Source organism: Acomys russatus, chromosome 32, assembly GCF_903995435.1.
Source record: "Acomys russatus chromosome 32, mAcoRus1.1, whole genome shotgun sequence".
Classification (NCBI taxonomy): Eukaryota; Metazoa; Chordata; class Mammalia; order Rodentia; family Muridae; genus Acomys; species Acomys russatus.
Window position 1 is genome coordinate 3,863,080 of NC_067168.1, and position 18,819 is coordinate 3,881,898.

The 18,819-nt window shown below is 48.8% G+C and overlaps 1 protein-coding gene across 1 annotated transcript in view; it reads left to right on the forward strand.

The window, feature by feature from the left end:
• Gnb5 (G protein subunit beta 5) overlaps window positions 1–15,825 on the forward strand; it is a 30,779-nt gene extending 14,954 nt beyond the window's left edge. Inside the window, exons 3-11 of the mRNA XM_051140191.1 lie at window positions 3,040–3,081; window positions 3,492–3,568; window positions 4,870–5,002; window positions 6,374–6,517; window positions 8,084–8,175; window positions 11,061–11,109; window positions 13,215–13,311; window positions 14,038–14,204; window positions 15,583–15,825. Of these exons, the coding sequence (XP_050996148.1) occupies window positions 3,040–3,081; window positions 3,492–3,568; window positions 4,870–5,002; window positions 6,374–6,517; window positions 8,084–8,175; window positions 11,061–11,109; window positions 13,215–13,311; window positions 14,038–14,204; window positions 15,583–15,594 (813 nt within the window). The 3' untranslated portion in view covers window positions 15,595–15,825. The remainder of the gene's footprint in view (window positions 1–3,039; window positions 3,082–3,491; window positions 3,569–4,869; window positions 5,003–6,373; window positions 6,518–8,083; window positions 8,176–11,060; window positions 11,110–13,214; window positions 13,312–14,037; window positions 14,205–15,582) is intronic.
• The last annotated feature ends 2,994 nt before the right edge of the window (window positions 15,826–18,819 follow it).

The window sequence follows — 18,819 nt, forward strand, 5'->3', positions numbered from 1 at the left end:
CTGGGCTACATCTGTGCCATAGCCTCCATGTCCTGACCCTGAGGAAACACTTCCCAGAAAGTTCTTTTTCAGTGATGCTGGTCTCTTGCACACACCTGCATCCCCAGCACCTGAGAGGTGGAGACAGGAGGATCGAGAGTTCAAGATCATCTTTGGTTCCATGAGTTTAAGAGCAGCCTGGGCTACATGCGACCTTGTCTCAAGCAGAAACCTATGAACTGAAGTCTTTTGTCATATTCTGTAGATCAGGTTCTTAGGATTAATATAGATTTCCCCCCACATCTGGCTTCCTTTCAGCTTTTTCAAAAGAAGGCTCATCTTTTCTTAGTAACCTTTGTGAAAGTATGAAAGTGGACATGTTCTGAGATGGAGGGATTTGTAATGCTTTTGCAGAGGACCCAGGTTCAGTTCCCATCACCCACTTCAGGTAGCTCACAATGCCCTATAATTCCATCTCCAGGAGATGTAGTGACCTCCTTTGGCCTCTGCAGACAGTACATTCACACGTACATACCCACACAGAGATGTACACATAAACATGTACATACTCACACGCAGATGTACACATAAACATGTACATACTCACACGCAGATGTGCACATAAACATGTACATACCCACACACAGATGTGCACATAAACACATAAGTAAAAAGAAAAAGAAAAGGCACATGCTGCAGATGACCCACCTGCTGTAGAGTCTCTGTTGGTAGCCTGCTGCATGGCATGGGTGCTATCAATTTGCTGTGGGTCCGGCAGTGCTAAGTCATATTGCACTCATCTTTTATTTTGCATCTATAATAAATTTATCACCCATGCATATTAAAGACACCTGAGAGTAAGGCACAGTTTTGACTCCCCTGTTTCAGTCATTATCGTTTGTTTGGTTTTGTTTCTGTTTTTTCGAGACAGGGTTTCTCTGTATATCCTTGGCTTGGCTGTTCTGGACTCACTTTGTAGACCAAGCTGGCCTTGAACTCACAGCAATCCACCTGCCTCTGCCTCCAGAGTCCTCGAATTAAAGGCGTGCGCCACCATGCCCGGCATTAGTCATTATCTTAATTAAATTTTATTTATTGTTTAGGTTTCTTTTTTATTTATTTTTTAGATACGTCTTGCTTTGTAGGCTTATAGGCTACATCCTCCTGCCTCAACTTTCTGAGTCTGCAGACATATATTATCATACCCAACTTCCCAATTTAGAGCATCCCTGTCTAGTCTCTACTTAGTTTTATAAAGTGATTGCTACCTAGCCATTTGACTTTTCAGTCTTTGCAAGTATGCCAAGTGTGGGGGACTTTCTGGCACTCACATGCCTTTTTTTTTTTTTTTTAAGACAGAGTCTCCTGTTTCCTAGGCTGGCCTCAAAATCACTATGTTACCTTGGATAACCTTGAACTTCTGACCCTCTTGCCTCTACCCCCAAGCGCACCACCACACCCCCTTTGTGGAGTGCTGAAACCTGAACGCAGGCCTTCAGGCATCCCAGGCTGCCACTCTGCTAACTCAAGTACATCCCCAGCCCCTCATGTCCCACCCCTATTGGAGAAAGAGGGAAGGAGGCAGGACCACATGGGCAATTCTGAGCACACTTCATGCAGCCCTCTCTGCTCCAGAGAGGTAGGGGGATGTGCATGGAAGTGTGGGATGGAGGCTTGTATCAGTCAGTGTTGTATTGCTGTGAAGAGACACCGTGACCACGGCAGCTCTTATAAAGGACAACATTTCACTGGGGCTGGCTTAGTCCATTACTGTCATGGTGGCAAACATGGTGGTGTGTAGGCAGACATGGTGCTGGAAAAGGAGCTGAGAGTGCTACATCTGAAGGCACAGGCGGCAGAAGGAGACGGTGTGTCACACTGGCCAGACTTGAGCTTATAAGACCTCAAAGCCCTTCCTTCAAGTGACACACTTTCTCCAACAAGGCCAAACCTACTCTAACAAGGTCACACCAGCTACTAGTACCCCTCCCTAGAGGCCGAGCATTCACACACATGAGTCCTGTGGGTCCCATTCCTATTCAGACCACCACAGGTTGGTTTGAAGATTCTGGAACACTAAAGAATCTTTGGATTACCAGCACCCTTGTCCCTTTAACAAAGGAGACTTGATCACCCTGATGAGTGGGACTGGGGTTTGGGGGTGGAGGTAAGTTCTCCCCAGGTATGTGGGCGCCTGGCAAGTGCATCAGCTTGTGGAAGCTCACATTGAGTTTAATGAGACTTCAGCGCACACTGTGGGTAGGCAGTGGGAAATGGCAGGCAGCGAGGCAGAGGAAACAACCACATTGACACAGTGTCCGTGTCTAGGGAGGGTGGGCTGCAGGTGCAGAGGATCCTCGTGTGCAGTGCAGAGCCCCTGTTATGTCACAAATGACTGTCTTCCCTAACACATCCTCTGCGTTCTGCTTGGCCACTTAGGCCAGAAATTAAACCTAAAGACACGTGAGGCCAGGGATCCTGAAGGGCCCTAGACTATGCGCTTTGTCTGTCCTGCCACCAGATGTGACGGAGGAACATTCTGCCACTGTTACATCAGACCTTGCTTCTGCCCTCGGGGGCATTTTCCAGGCGCCTTTCCTGTGCCGTTCACCACCTTTACTTCCAAATTGCTCAGGGGGTTGATAGACTTGAGTCCGAGCCAGGCATGAGAGTGCAACCCCAGCACTCAGGAGACAAAAGCGGGCAGATCCAATGTCATCCTCGGCTATGTAGCAAGGTGTCAGCTAACCTAAGCTACAGGAGACCCTGGCCAATAAAAAATAGTATCAGAGTCTTGCTTTTTCTCATTTGATCTATTGCCCAGTCAGCTCTCCCTTTTACTTTTTTTTTTTTTTTTTTTTTTTTTTTTGTGTGTGTGTGTGTGTGTGTGTGTCTAGATCAAAATAAAAGGGAGAGCTGACTGGGAAATCCAGCCTGCTTTCGAGTAAGGGGGTGAGAGAGTTGGGTCAGGGCAGGGTACTCTGAGGACATCTAGGTCATTATGGGTAGGAACACGCTGCCAGGTGCTGGCTCCTAACATGTTGTTTCTTCTCTCTCCAGGATGGGAAGGTGATTGTGTGGGATTCCTTCACCACGAACAAGGTGAGGTGTCCCTCCTGGATACATCCTCGGCCTCAGCTTCCCAGCCTGACTCTCCCCATTAGTGCCCCCATGAAAACAGCAACTCTGCCAGCACCCCCTAATATTGACCCCCTAGAGGACCACAACCCCAGACCAGATAGGGCAACAGCAAGGGAAACCTGTCAAACCCCTGGCAAATGACAAGAAAACAGTGACGTGAAATATTGCTGCTTCTTACCAACTGAGATTTGGTTGGTACTAGACAGCCGAGGCCCCTTGTCACTGTGAAGCCCACTTCCATCCCTTGCCACTGCCGTGTAAACTGTGACAAACCTTCAGGGACTCTGGTGTTCATGTTTAGTAAAAGCTCAGACATTTAAGTCCTGTGTGGAGGTGCGTGTTACTCACTCCTGTTGGTGCTAATGTTTCAGGAGCATGCGGTCACCATGCCCTGCACCTGGGTGATGGCGTGCGCTTACGCTCCGTCAGGGTGTGCCATCGCTTGTGGGTAAGTTTTCCAAATGTCCCATTAGCCACAAAAGGCTGTTATGCTCTATATAGGCAAATATCCCAAAATCTAAACAATGTGAAACGTTTCTGATCCCGGCGTGTACTTTGTAACCACGAAAAACAGTTAAGTCCAGAGTGAGCAGCCCTTAATAGCTAGCCAAGAGCTGTCCTGAACAAAAAAACAGAGGTCCGGGGAGATGGCTCAGGGGACAAATGAATGTAAGGACGTGAGGTCAGACCCCATCACCCTCGTGAAAAGCTGGCCCCAGACCCTCAAGATGGCTCAGGAGGAAAGAAGCCTGCTGGGCAAGCTGATGGCAGAGTCCAACCCCTGGGTCCCACTGTGGAAGGAGACAACTGACTCTTGAAAGTTGTCCTCTGACAGGACAAAGGATGCTGTGCTACATCCCCCCACCACACACACACACAAAATAGTAACGGTACTTTTTCAATTAAAAATTTAGATTTATTTTATTCCATGTGTGTGGGTGTTTGCCTGCATGTGCATATGTACAGTATACAGGTCAGTAGAGGGCGTTGGAGCCTCTGGAACTAAAGTTACAGATGAGGGTGAGCCACCACGTGGGAAATGAACTGGGCCCTCTGCAAAAGCAACAAATGAGCCTTTGGAAATATTCACTTTTATAACAGTTTTGTAGCTATTTTGCATTTGCTGTTTTTATGCTTATTTATTTTTATTATGAGTATTTGTATAATCTGTGCACTGCATACGTGCCTGGTGCCCTCATAGGCCAGAAGAGAACTTGGGAGCCCCTGCAACTGAAGCCACAGATGGTTGTGAGCTGCCATGGGGGTGCTGGGAATTGGACCCAGGTCCTCTGTAAGAGCAGCCAGTGTGTTTGTAATCACTGAGCCATCTCTCCAGCCATTAGGTTCTTAGCTCCATGGCTCCTTACTAGCTGATAGGGAGCCCTTGCGCCTCTCTCAGCTGTGACAAAGACACAGCGGATGCATGAGGAGAGTTCTTATTCAGGAGAGATGTAAATGTGCACTTTGATCTAGGTTGAGGTAGAATGTCGCGTTTGTATTCACATGGTGCTCCGTTCGCTCCCACTCCCTTGGCAAGCTGTTTGTGAATCTGAGGAAAGTGGTTTCAAATTCATTTTGGTCGGTCTGTTTCAGCACGACTGTAGATTAGAAGGCATTGAGTAAAAGAGGAAAGATTGCAATGTAAGGTACTGCTGAGGAAAAGCATTTGCCCAGCCAGTATAAATGAGAAAAGGAGGTGTGTCTCCCACCCTTCCATGTCAACCTTTGGTCCTCTGTCTCCTGGGCCAGTGGTCTGGATAACAAGTGTTCTGTGTACCCATTGACATTTGACAAAAATGAGAACATGGCTGCCAAGAAGAAGTCGGTCGCTATGCACACCAACTACCTATCTGCCTGCAGCTTCACCAACTCGGACATGCAGGTAAGTGCACACTTCACCCTGGGGCACAACCCTTGCCAAGCACATCTGGGAACTGCGGGGTAAGGCGTGCTCTGTGTGGCACAGACTCCAGGGGAGGCACCTACCGTTTCTCCTTGGTTGCTGTTTCCAGTAAAATGAGAAAGAGGAAACCCAGAGTTACTGACGTAGAGCCGAGATAGACCCAGGCTGCTGTAGAGAGTGCTCTGCTCTGCTTAGCTGAGGGTCAGAGTGCCGCTTGTAGGGCAGCCACTGAGCTTCAGGGTTACAAGTGTGCACCGTCATGCCTAGCTTCTTAGATAGGTGTGGGGCTCCACCTCAGCTCCTCAAACTTGCACGACACAGTAACAGGAACGCACATGGAGTCCCAGGGTCATTTGACACAGTGACAGGAAGTTACATTGACATGAAATTATTCTTGGGCTGGAGAGATGGCTCAGCCGTTAAGAGCACTGGCTGCTCTTCCAAAGGTTCTGAGTTCAATTCCCAGCAACCACATGGTGGCTCACAACCATCTGTAATGAGATCTGGTGCCCTCTTCTGGCCTGCAGTTGTACATGCAGGCAAAACATTGTATACATAATAAATAAATAAATCATATATATATATATATACACACACACATACACACACACACATACAGAGAGAGAAAGAGAGAGGGGGGAGAGAGAGACAGAGAGAGAGGGAGGGAGGGGGAGAGAGAGAAATTATTCTTACTGCCAGGCCTATAATAGTTTCAGGAGAACAGAGACCAACACGCGATATTCCTGCAGACACAAACACCTTAGCTGAGGCTGGACAGTAGCAGCAGACGGCAAAGGTTACATGAGGAGTGTACACGGAGCCTCTGAACAGTGTCCTGCTCAGAGACTAGCAGGCACACGAAGGCTTCCTCCACCCTCAGTGCTCAACATGCAACCCAGTGACCCCAGTGACCCCAGCAGCTTCATCACGGAGGAGTTCAGGGACAAGCGGGCTCCCAGGTCCTGTCTAGACGTGTGCCCTCTGCAGACCCTCTGCATTTGTGTGCGAGCTGATGTCTGAGAACACTTGAGTGTCTGCACCACAATTAGGAGCATCTCCTACAGGCAAGGCTGGCATGGCACCCTGCGTGGAGGCACCGCAGCAAGACCGCCGGGATTTCAGCTCTGGTGGATGTGTGTAACCCATGACTTAGGGACGTTAAAAGCACAGTCTGGCCTTTTAGGTGTAGGAGAGACTTTTCTGTGTTTGAACTCAGTGGTGTGGGGTTGTGCGTGTGTGTGTGTGTGTGTGTGTGTGTGTGTGTGTGTGTGTGTGTGTGTGCAGCCTGCTATGCTCTGTGGAAGGCTAAGCCTTTAGCTAACCTTCCCCAAAACTCTTTTCTTCATGCAGATCCTGACAGCCAGTGGTGATGGGACATGCGCCCTGTGGGATGTGGAGAGCGGACAGTTGTTGCAGAGCTTTCATGGGCACGGGGCTGATGTCCTCTGCTTGGACCTGGCCCCCTCAGAAACTGGAAACACCTTTGTGTCTGGGGTAAAAACAGGGAAAATCTCTGGGGTCTTTTTTCCACAGGGAGGCAGATGCTAGCAGTTCTTTTTTTGTTCTTGGACCTGGTGCTGTGTCTTTCCTAGAAGTGTCTTCAGCTCCCTGCAGCTAGACCCCAGTGCCTGCAGCAGTGTCAGCACTGTCGCTGAGCCCCCTTCCTTCAGTCACTGACAGAAGTCTCTGTAGAGATCCAGAATGTTCTGTCTGAATGCTGCAACTCGGGTGTGTGTGTGTGTGTGTGTGTGTGTGTGTGTGTGTGTGTGTGTGTCAGTGTTCCTAAGATCCCTCAAATAAATTTTGCATCCCTGCTCAACCATAGGCCACTGTGCATGTGCAGTGCATGCAAGGAAGAACCAGTGCTGGCCTGTCACAGAGCCCTGGGCTGGGGGACACTCCCATCCCACATCTCTTGCCCACCATTCCCTTCTCACCCTCAGATGAAGGAAACAGAAGACGAACCATAGGAATCAACACATAGGCCCTGAGTGGTTTCAGGCCTTCGGGAACCTCCCATTGCTCATTGGGAGGAACCCTGATTTTCCTCTTGTGTGTTTGGCCACCCATGTATGCCTCTGATCTGTGCCTTCGTATAACTGCCTCATCCCCGCTCTCTTGAAATGACCATCATCTCTATAGATTATATTGTCTCTTTGCATACATGAGCTCCAGCCATTTTAGTGTCCAGTGGGAGGCTGAAGGTACTTGAATTTTCTTGATTCTCTGTCGTCAGTGAAACTCTCAGGGTACTTACTATACCCCATGGCAGGTGTCTCTTCATATCTCTGAAGCCATCAGTTCACCTAGCTGTTGAGAGAATGCCTTTTGCAATTCAGGCTCTGTGGGAATTCACCAAAAAGCTCCCAGAATCATGATCGCATAATATGGAAAATCTTTATTTATGGTTTCTGACTTGTGTGTGACTCAGAGAGAGCATCAGTCTTCAGAGTTGAGGCAGAAGGCTGGCGGGGGGGGGGGGAGGGTGACTTGCCGCCCTCGGTCAATGGCAGGCCTATGAAGAGGCCCTGGGACAGCCACTACCCAGATCAGCATGCTGCTGAGGTGCACGTGGCCCAGAGGAACCCCATTCCTAACTCTGCTGACAGTCGGCTTTATAACCCTAGCAAAGCTGAGGTTCTTGGCTGCTCTGTTTGAAAACCACCAACCCGTCCCTAGTGTCCCCAGCCTAGACACACCCACCCACACACCCACACCCACACCCACCCCATGGGCCAACATCTGCTCACCTTTGAGCTTAGGAAAGTGGGTAGGAAGAGGCGTGAAAGAAAGTGAAGTGCCCGGGAGGAATGAGGGAGGAAACACCGAAGGTCTTACCTCCAACCCAGAAATACACGAAAGAAGGAAACACGCAGAAGGAGGAAGTCATGTGCCCTCCTGCTTCTCGAGCCTGGAAAATGCTGCCTCCTCGAGCATGACGGGAGGGTGGGAGTGGGGTGGGTGGGGGGACTGGGGGTGGGGGAGCAGAAGTAACTTAAGATTCCTCCCTGTCTGTACACCATCCTCATAGTGTGTAACAAGGTTGTTTTCTGTCTGTAGGGTTGTGACAAGAAGGCTATGGTGTGGGATATGCGTTCTGGCCAGTGTGTGCAAGCCTTCGAAACCCACGAATCTGATGTGAACAGTGTCCGGTCAGTGAGTGCTTGGGATCCTCTGGTCTGGGGCTTTACTGAGGGTTGGGTTGTCCTAACAGGACACTCTCTCTCTCACACACACACACACACACACACACACACACACACACACACACACATACACACACACACACACACACACATCACACACACACACCACACACACATACACACACCACACATACCGCACTCACACACATACAACACACACACACACACACACACACACACACACACACACACACACACACACACACGGCAGAGGGTGTGGTTACCTGAGGAAAGGGCTCCACAACAGGAAAAGCTCCAGATCCAAGCAGCACTTACTCTGCTTGCTTTAGGGACAACCTGTATCCTCCCGAGCGAGCCGCTGTTTCTCGGCTGTTCTTCACATGCTTACCGAATGAGCACATGCCAAGGATTTCCTCGGAATCAGGGTTACAACAGGGAATGTGCTGCACAAAGCTTCTGTTGCCCTTCAGGAAACAGACCAGACACAAAACGATACATACACACATAGCAGGGGGTACGGGGCTGTGTAGAACACATGTACAGTAGGTGGGCTGCTTCTTAGGGACTGAAGGCCTCTGAGAAGGTGACATTTAAACTGAGGCCAGGAGGCTGAAGAGGCAGGCTTGACAACTGCTAAGGCAGGGCAGTAAGGTGACATGGGTCACACTCTAAGAACACTGAGCTCAGGAAGCCCAGGTCTCTAATCTGGACAGTTGACACAGAGAAGGCTGGAGGAAGCATGGAGGGCAGGTGGGCTCTGAACCAACACAGGGCTATTTCAGGCGAGAAAACCCTAGACAGCCCGGCAGCTCTCCATAAGTGGGGTTCCAGGAAAGGGGCCAGCAGGACTTCATTTGTTCATAAGGTGCCACGGCCATGGCTAAACGTAAAACACCATTCTGCTCAGAGTCCTAAGAATTGCCGTCATTCCTGGTGGGAAAACATTAGACACATTCCTTTGAGTTCAGTTCCCAGCACCCATGTGAGAAGACTCACAACTGCCTCTGACTCCTGGAGCTCCAGTACCTCCTCAGGACACCTGCACTCACAGGAGCACACACACACACATGCACGCACATACAACCTGCACACATGCACCCCACACGCACATAATGTGCATACATGCACACTCAAACGTGCGCACAGGTGCACATGCACTCACCTACCTACACACGTGCGCATGCATACACACTCACACACACACACACTTCCTCAGGACACCTGCACTCACAGGAGCACGCACACACACACACACCTCCTCAGGACACCTGCCCTCACAGAAGCACACACAGACACACACGTGCACACACGCATACACACACACATCCCGCACATGTGCACACACACGCACACACCTTCCCACGCACGCACACATATACACGCGCATGTGCACACACATACACATAGTGTTTGGTTTTTTTTAACACACACACATATAGTGCATTAACACCATGGTGTGAGGCAAACAGCTAAACCCTGAGCGTTTTTCCTCCAGCTTTTCTGTTCTCATCCTCTCCCATTAGACACTCTGTTAGGTAGTCACACAAAATCAATCTTGCTGGGGCTCGGGCCACAGCCCATTTGGTAAGGCATTTGAGGTCCCAGCTCAGTCTCTGGCGTCCACATGAAGATACACAGAAGCAGGTGGTTGTAACCCCAGCACTGAGGGGGCCGCCATCCTGGGCCTGGCACCATCCAGTCTATCCTGATTGGTGAACTGCAGGTCAGTGAGAGAACCCGACTCAAAGGAGGAGGCCATTTCTCTGAGATTGATTTCCTAAAGCTGTCCTCAGCCTTACACACACACACACACACACACACACACACACACGCACGCACGCACACACACACACACAAATGCATGCATTAAAAATGACAACAAAACTTCCCTATTTGCAATTTCTTTTCTTAACTATCATCTCCCTAGTACAAGCTGGAAGGTGAGAGCCATTTGTAATCCGAAAGAAGTTGCATTGAAAGGGATGGAACACATCTGAGTGTCGGGGAAGTGACGTAAAGACACGTCATTTTCAGGAGACGTAGCTCAGTTGGCAGAGTGCTTAGCTAACGCACACTCTCTTGCTAGCATGGCATAAACCTGGCTGTGGTGCCTTACTCCTGTACCCTCAGAACAGAGGAGGTGCAGGCAGGAGGACCAGACTCAAAGTCATTCACATACAGAGGTCAAGGCTGGCCTGGGCCTCGTGACACCCAGCTATATACACACACATACATAATGCATGCATGCATACATATATACATACATGCATGTGTATGCACGTGCATATACATGCATGCATACATACATAATGCATACATACATGCATGCATACATACTTCCTCCTGAGCACTGAGAGGAGGAGGACGGCAGGAATAGCCAATGCTTTTTATGTATCAGCACTCACTGTCCTGTTAGATCTTTACCGTGTGGACAGGCTTTAGTATCCTCACCTTACAAACGAGGAAACGAGGCTGGGGAAGATGACGACGCCGTGCAGAGTATCGCACGTCCTGACAGCTGATGTGGCTCTGTCCGTGTGACTCCATGTCCCTGTGCTCCGAGCCACATGTTGGGAGTAAGGTGCATCACAGGGCTCCTGCCCTGCTCAGTACGTGATGTGAATGCAGTGACCTCACTTGGCCCTCAGCACACCTCTCTCTGCAAGTCAGAGCCGCCGTCCCAGGCTTATCCCAGGAACATGAGAGGCTGGTGGTCCCACCACATGAGGCTCCCATCGGGCCTGCGTCCCAGAAATGGAGCTGCTGGCTCTGTGACCCTGAGCCAGGCTGCCTTCCCAGGGGTCCCTGAGAGGGGGTGTCCTGGGAATGGGTGCTCCCCATAACAGGCTTTCCACCAACTTTCTCTGCAGGTACTACCCCAGTGGAGATGCTTTTGCTTCCGGGTCAGATGATGCAACGGTATGGCTCAGTTATTGACAGCCCTTTCAAGGCAGAGGGGAGATATAATAGCTTGTTTTTGTTTCATTGTTTGCAAAAGTCGCACGGAATTTTTATTTAAACCAAAGCAACAAACGGGAAAACATCAGGCCTTGGATTTATTTTTCTTTCTGTTTTTATGTTTTTGTATGTGTGTGTATGTTTGCCTGCATGTATGTCTATGTACCACACGCATCCCTGATACCCTTGGAGACTGGAAGAGGGGGCTGGGACGCCTTGAGGCTGGAGTTACAGAATGTTGTGAGCACCGTCTGGTACCCAGACTCGAACGCTGATCCTCTGAACGAACAGCCAGTGATCTTTATGGCGGAGCCATCTCTCCAGCCCCTTAGCTTTTTTGTTTTTGTTTGTTTGTTTGTTTGTTTGTGTTTGTTTTTTAAACAATTTGTTTTCTGATCACAGAAGTCATATATAGTAACTGAATAAAAATCGCAGGAAACGAAGTTCTCTCTTTCCCTAAGGAAAAACCACAGGGGTTTGTTGTTGTTTGGGGTTTGTTTGTTTGTTTTTTGGTTTGGTTTCGTTTTTTGTTTGGTTGTTTGGTTGATTGGTTTAGTTTTGGTTTAGTTTTGGAGACAGGGTTTCTCTGTGTAGCCTTGGCTGTCCTAGACTCACTTTGTAGACCAGGCTGGCCTCGAACTCAACAGCTATCCTCCTGCCTCTGCCTCCCGAGTGCCGGGGATTAAAGGCGTACGCCACCATGCCCAAAAAATATGTAACACAATATAAAGGCGCACGTTTGGCCACACCGTTTCCAGGAAGGACAGTTCTGTTATACACTAATGCAAAGGAGACATCATCATGCATGTAAATATTTTTTACATAAAAGTGTTCATCACTTGGCTACGTGCAGTTCTATTGTTTCTGCCTAGACCATTGCTCCTTGTAGTGTATTCGAAAAATCAGTTTTCTTCCCACAAAAAAAAATCTTTATTATAAAATTATGTATAAAAGAGAAAATTTAGCCATAAGAAGAACATTAGGTGGCATGCCTTAACAGATTGAGACATAGCCTCATGGGGAATATTGGGCAGACATATATGTGAGTCGTCACTAATTTTGGAAAATGATTACCACACACTGTTGACGGAGGCAGCAAGGCAGCGCCCATCTCACCCATATCCACACAGTCCCAGTCAGGGTTTCTACTGCCACGATGAAACACTATGACCAAAAGGCAAGATAGGGAGGAAGTGATTTATTTAATTTATACTTCCATGTCACTGCTCACCATCAGGCAGGGCAGGAACCTGGAGGCAGGAGCTCATGCAGAGGTCATGGAGGGATGCTGCTTACTGGCTTGTTCCTCATGCTTGCTCAGCCTGCTTTTTTATAGAACCCAGACCCACCAACCCAGGGGTACCCCATTCACAATGGACTGGGAGACACCAATCGCTAATTAAGAAAATACCCTACAGGCTTGCCTACAAACCAGTTAAAATTGGAGGCATCTTCTTAGTTGAGGCTCCCTCCATTCAGATGGCTTTAGAACATCCAAGTCAGGGCTCGAGAGATGGCTCAGAGGTTAAGAGTACTTTCTGCTCTTCCAAAGGTCCTGAGTTCAATTCCCAGCAACCATATGGTAGCTCACAGCCCTCTGTAATGAGATCTGGTGCCCTCTTCTGGCAGGCAGGCACACATGCAGAGAGAACATTGTATACATAATAAATATATAAACAAATCTTTAAAAAAAAAAAAATCCCAGTCACTAGCAATTGCCACTAGGACTTGGGGTGACTTTCATTTCCTTGTGCATGAATTTCTAAGTATTTCAGAATGATCCACAATGACTGTACTTCACCAAGAAAAAGGAGGATTCTTTGCTTGTCTCTGTACCCAAAGACATTTTCTACACTTGCTGTTTCTTTGAGTCTCCGCTGACCCATAGAGAACAGCAGGAAACAGGACTGAAGGATAAAATAGTAGGAGAGAAAACTAAAGAGGTTTTCCCCTGTCAGGCCTTAAATTACCAAAGCTTCTGGTCCCAAATAGTAGCTCTGTGGTCTGCATTTTGACAACTTGAAGCCAGAAGTAATGGCATGTTTCTCTGTTTCTTTGCACCCTAGTGTCGCCTCTATGACCTGCGGGCAGACAGAGAGGTAGCCATCTACTCCAAGGAGAGCATCATATTTGGAGCATCGAGCGTGGACTTCTCCCTCAGCGGTAAGATTTTATTTCAGAAACCTCCCCCAGGATGGTAGGACTAGACCTAAAATAAATAAGCAGCTCTCTGCCACGCTTTCCATCGCTGAGCTTTCTGCGGGGCAGTATGCCGAGGCCATGTGGGACTTCAGGCACCCCTCCCTTCACCCCACTCCCTGGCCACTTCCCGTCTGTGCTCTCTGAAACAAACCTGGAAGGCGGCTAGCAGAAGCCAAGCCAGTGCTCATGGGGCGCTCCCCCCCTGCCCCCCGTTCTGAGTCTGTGCCTCTGCACACAAAACTGCAGCCGCATTATGGCACCTCTACCCAAGCACCGAAGATAACTGCTTAGCCCTCAAGAGCAGTGATCACGTTGCCTTAACCTCTGTAAACTCATCAAAAGTTTAGAAAGGACAGCAGAGCTCCTGCTTCCTCTAAGGCCCAATGTCATCCTACACACACTTGACCCAACCAAATGATGCTACAGGGATATGCCTGTCTGTCCCCTGCTTTCCCCAGAGGACAGTGACCGATTTCTCCTGAATTCCGAAGGCAGCACACATTGCCTGCCGTACAGTGGGCCTAGATGGGTCTGTGTTTGTTGGATGGGTGGATGGATGGATGGATGGATGGATTAATTCATTAACGAATGGATCAGTGAGTGAGTGAACAAGTGAGTGAGTATGTGAGTGACTGTCAAGGAAGGAAAAACAGGAACCAATATAACCATTGTATCTTCTACTTCCAGGTCGCCTGCTCTTCGCTGGGTACAATGACTACACCATCAATGTCTGGGATGTTCTCAAGGGCTCCCGGGTCTCCATCCTGTTTGGACATGAAAACCGTGTCAGCACTCTGCGAGTCTCTCCTGATGGGACAGCATTCTGCTCAGGATCGTGGGATCACACCCTAAGAGTAAGAGAGATGTGCCATTTTCCTGTGGGAAAGGAGAGGGCGGACTGGTGGCCCTGCTGAGCACTCTCACGATGGCTCTGTGCAGAGATGCAGACAGCAAGGGGTGTGTCCAGGTCAGGGGCTTCATCCACACAGGTGTTCAGAGAGGCCACAGGGTACCCATGATGCTGAGGGAATAGTGGAGCTAAAAAACCCAAATGGTTTGGGGGTTTGGGGGGCTGGGGGGCGGGGGGGCTTGGGTTATTTCTTTTAAACCTAAAAGTCTGGCTTTTATATCCTGGCCTTGGGTAAGCCAGAGGTTCCCAGCCTACTCCCTGTGCTGAGCAACTCTTCATACCAGTGCAGATGGCGTGTGTCAGGTCACAGACCCCCGGGAGGTCTGTGAAGGCCCCTGGGGTTATTTGCTGACTGTGCCCATGCTATTCCAGGAAAAGGACCTTGTGGCTTTGGTCAGACTTACAACTCCCCTGGGGTACCACCGCCACAGCAAAAAGGCAAGGGGGCGGGGGATGGGGGATGGGGAAGGCAACCCGAAGCATGTGAGCACTAAGTACATTGCCCACTGCTTTGCAGGACTCCAAATCTGACAGAGGCTTGGCATCTCCCACGGGGAGAGCCGGGATGCGTGTGAGGGCTCAGGGATCTGGTTCTGGATCTTTGGATGGAGGCTTGATTAGTCTTGAACATATCTGGAGCGTGCTGATTTTGACATTGCTGGGGAGAGGGTAAGGGACGGATTTTGAAGAAAGTCTTAGAGGAGCCAAAGGAGGTGTCTCAGTGGGTAGAGGCGCTCGCCGCCAAGGTTGACAGCTGTTGTCTAGATTCCTGGAGGCCCACAAATGATCCACTGACCTGTACATACGTGCAGTGGCACACACATGCACATGTATGCAGATACATACGCAGTAAATAGATGCATGAAAACTATTCTTAATAAGGTCTTAGAAAGGAAGCAGTCCTTTTGTGTTCTGCACATTTTACAGGGAGTACGTTGGATGTCTAGTTTTAGGACAGATGAAATAAGGAAATTTGTGACATTGCAGAAAGAAAAGTTCGCTACTTTGGTAGGGAGGGGTTGGTGTACATAGTGAGCTGTGCAGATACACATGGTTCAGTTCCCAATCTAAGGGAGTCACCAGTGGCAGGTCACACAGGCCCTGCAGACAGCTAATGAGGGGATAGGTGTCAAGCGTGCCGAAGCCCGTGAGAGCCCTGTTTGGTGGAGTATGTGTGTGTGTGTGTGTGTGTGTGTGTGTGTGTGTGTGTGTGTGTGTGTGTGTGTGTGTATGCGTGTGCAGCCCAACTTCCTATCTTTAAACTTTAGCCTCAAGTCTTAAAAATTATTACTATTAAAAAGGCTCTATCTGTGTCTTCTCAGGTTTGGGCATAAGCCCCTCACAGCGTGCACGAAGAACACGTGTCCTCCCAGCTAGATAGGACTTCTAGACGAGCCCAGAGCCTCCCACCAACTAGCTTATGGGAGCAACCTCACAGCTCGGCACTCCCTCAGCCCCTCCGGTGTCACCGTGTAATTCACCTCCTTCCTGGAAATGTGCTTGTGTAGGCCTTGATACGTCAACGGTACCTTCAAGCCCTTGTTTCATCGCAAATACTTTGTGAAGTCTGTTTTTTTAAGTTATTCCAACCAATAGAATCTCACATTTATCAGCATTTAGAATGTCCCTTGTTGCTTCCTTAAGTCCAGTCTGTCTTCAGAGCACTTTAAACTCTACCCTTTGTTGGTGTGGACTGTGGCTTCTAGAACCTTCCTCTGGACCAGCCAGCTTTATGGACTGCGAGGATGATCGCTCATTGGCCTGAAATAGAAGAAAATTCCCATTCCAAGTGTGACTACGCAGAACCACTTTTTAAAACTGTTTTTATGTAAACGTATCTTTTTTCAACCTGTTCAGTTGTCCTTTTTTAGATAAGAGTGTTTTTTGTCTGGAGAGGTGTGGGAAGGATTGTAAGCTTTGTCCCAGGTGAAAGCAGTCTTGGCGGGCTTTGCCCTTGGAAACACCACGGATAGACTGAATGGAGCCATCCTGGGTCTGACATTCAGGAAGCAGACTCTAGCCGGGCTATTGTGTTCTAACCGAGCATTGATGCGGGTAGGGATCCTGACCCAGACCGGCCATTGCACACCCGAGGAGAGAGACACAGGTGGAGGAGAGAGGAGAAGGCTGCATCTTTTGGAACAGGATTTGGGCAGAGAGCAGCGTACAGGCTAGACCAGCGTGCAGGCCAGAGACACTTGGAGATCCGTCCTGTGGAACAGATACCGGAAGGTTTACTCTTGTTTCCCTTTAGCCCTTTTTCTTTCTTGTATAGGATTGTTGGATTATATAATAAAGTCTAATTGTTAAGAAACAGAGCCAACAGAGAGACTTTAGAAATTAAGTGGACATGTGCAGAAAACAGGCCGTGTGCTTGACTTGTGATAAATGGCACGCGGCATTCCCTCCCATTTGAAGGGAAAACTTGTTGCCATTTATAGCACAAATGCCGCTGAGAGCAAACAACCTTCTGGTGTGAGAAGACAGGTCACTAAACTGATTTAAAAGCCTGCTAGTAGTTGTGGCGCCCGCGCCACCCTGGTACCAAGTCGAGGGCGAGGGGCTGCAGATTTAACTCATGTGCGCACACATGCGTACACACACACACAATAACACAGCAGGCCCTTTGTGCTAAGAGAGGAGCAGCCGCGGCAGCGGTTTATTATTTTCCCAGAGTTCCAAAGAGCCTTCTTATAGGCTGCAAAACAAGACTCCCCCTCCCAGGTGAAATCCCTCAAGAGGTGATTGCACACAGGAGGAAAAGTCTCGAGGAAGGGAGGGGCGCGTTCTCAGAGCAGTAAACACGACTAGCTAACCAAGATAAACACAGACGTGGAAGCTGCTAGAAACAGGACATGAAACAACAAGACAGGCAGGCAGCCCAGTCGGGCCTGGTTCCTACAAGTAGTGTTATCAGAAATGTCTAAGAAAGAGTGTGTGTTGTCCATGTAAATTATCTTCAAGCGCCCTGTGTGGCAGTTGTACACCGACTGATGAACAGGCCATGAATAAGAATGTCTTTGCTATCAAGGGGTATCTCGTCTTTATTTGAATCAGCAATTATTTCTAGATGCTACTGGCTGCTTCTTACAAGGTTCCTGCTTTTTCTACGTTTTCTCTTTTAAAGGTATAGAAGTTTGTTCTTTTAGAAACTCTTCCTGTGGCCAGGTGTGGTGGCGCACACCTGTAATCCCAGCACTGGGGAGGCAGAGGCAGGTTGATCTCTGTGAGTTCAATGCCAGCCTGGTCTACAAAAGCAAGTCCAGGACAGCCAGGGTTACACAGAGAAACCCTGCCTCAAAACAAACAAACAAATAAAAAAGGAAACTCTTCATATGATAAAATGCCTTTTAGCAGAAACAGTGGCACACCCTGGGAAGTCCAGGTGTGTGGGAAGCAGAGGCGGTGGGTGACTTGAGCCAAGAACTCAAGATCAGCCCCGGCCACTTAGTGAGGCCGCATCTTTTCGTTTTTTGTTTTGCTCTATTCTGGTTTTTATTCTTATTTATTTATTCATATATGAATATGTATTCTCTGTGTGTAGGTGAATATGCATGCAACAGAGCACATGTGGAGGTCAGAGGAGAAACAGTGGGAGCCTGGTCTCTCCTCCCACCATGTGATGCCTAGGGGTGGAACTCAGGTAGTCAGGCTTGGTAGCAAGCACCCTTACACGCTGAGCAGTCTTACTTCCCCTTTGTTTGTTTGTTTGTTTTTGTTTTTTGAGACAGGGTCTCTCTGTGTAGCCTCAACTGTCCTAGACTCACTTTGTAGACCAGGCTGGCCTCGAACTCACAGAGATCAGCCTGCCTCTGCCTCTCAGAGTGCTGGGGTTACAGTGGTGCACCACTGTGTCTGGCGTTTCTTTTTTCTTTTCTTTTTTGTTGTTGTTGAGTTTTGTTTGTTTGTTTGTTTAGGAAACAAGCTATCACATATCCCAGGCTGCCCTCAAACTTTCTCCATTGTCAGTTACGATTGAGAACTTCTGACCTCTCTGCCTTTGCTTTTCAGGTGTTGGCACACTAAGATTGCCAGCACACACCACACACTGGGTGCACTAATACTGTGGGTGCACTGTTAGGGATCTAACCCAGACTTTCCCTCGTGATTCACAAACTACCTACTGAGCTCCAGCCTCAGCCCCAGCCCCAAGATCCCATCTTTAAAAAGATTTTTGTTTTGTTTTGTTTTTGTTTTTCAAGACAGTTTCTCTGTGTAGCCTTGACTGTCCTGGACTCACTTTGTAGACCAGGCTGGCCTCCAACTCACAGTTATCTGCCTGCCTCTGCATCCTGAGAGCTGGAATTAAAGGCATGCACAATTACCACCCAGCCAAAAGATTTCTTTTTAAGTATGCTGGGAACCAAAGGTCACCTCAGACACTGGCAATCATTCCTGGGGTAAAACTGGCACTGTGGGAGGTCTTAGGCAAATATTCACTGTCCCTGAGAAGGATGGTGTGTGTGTCTCCAGATTGTCTGGTCTCTGGTCTTATACTCTGCCCAGTTCTTTGCTTAGTTGCTTTGGTTTTGTTGCCCCAGCCCCATACTCCTCAGAGC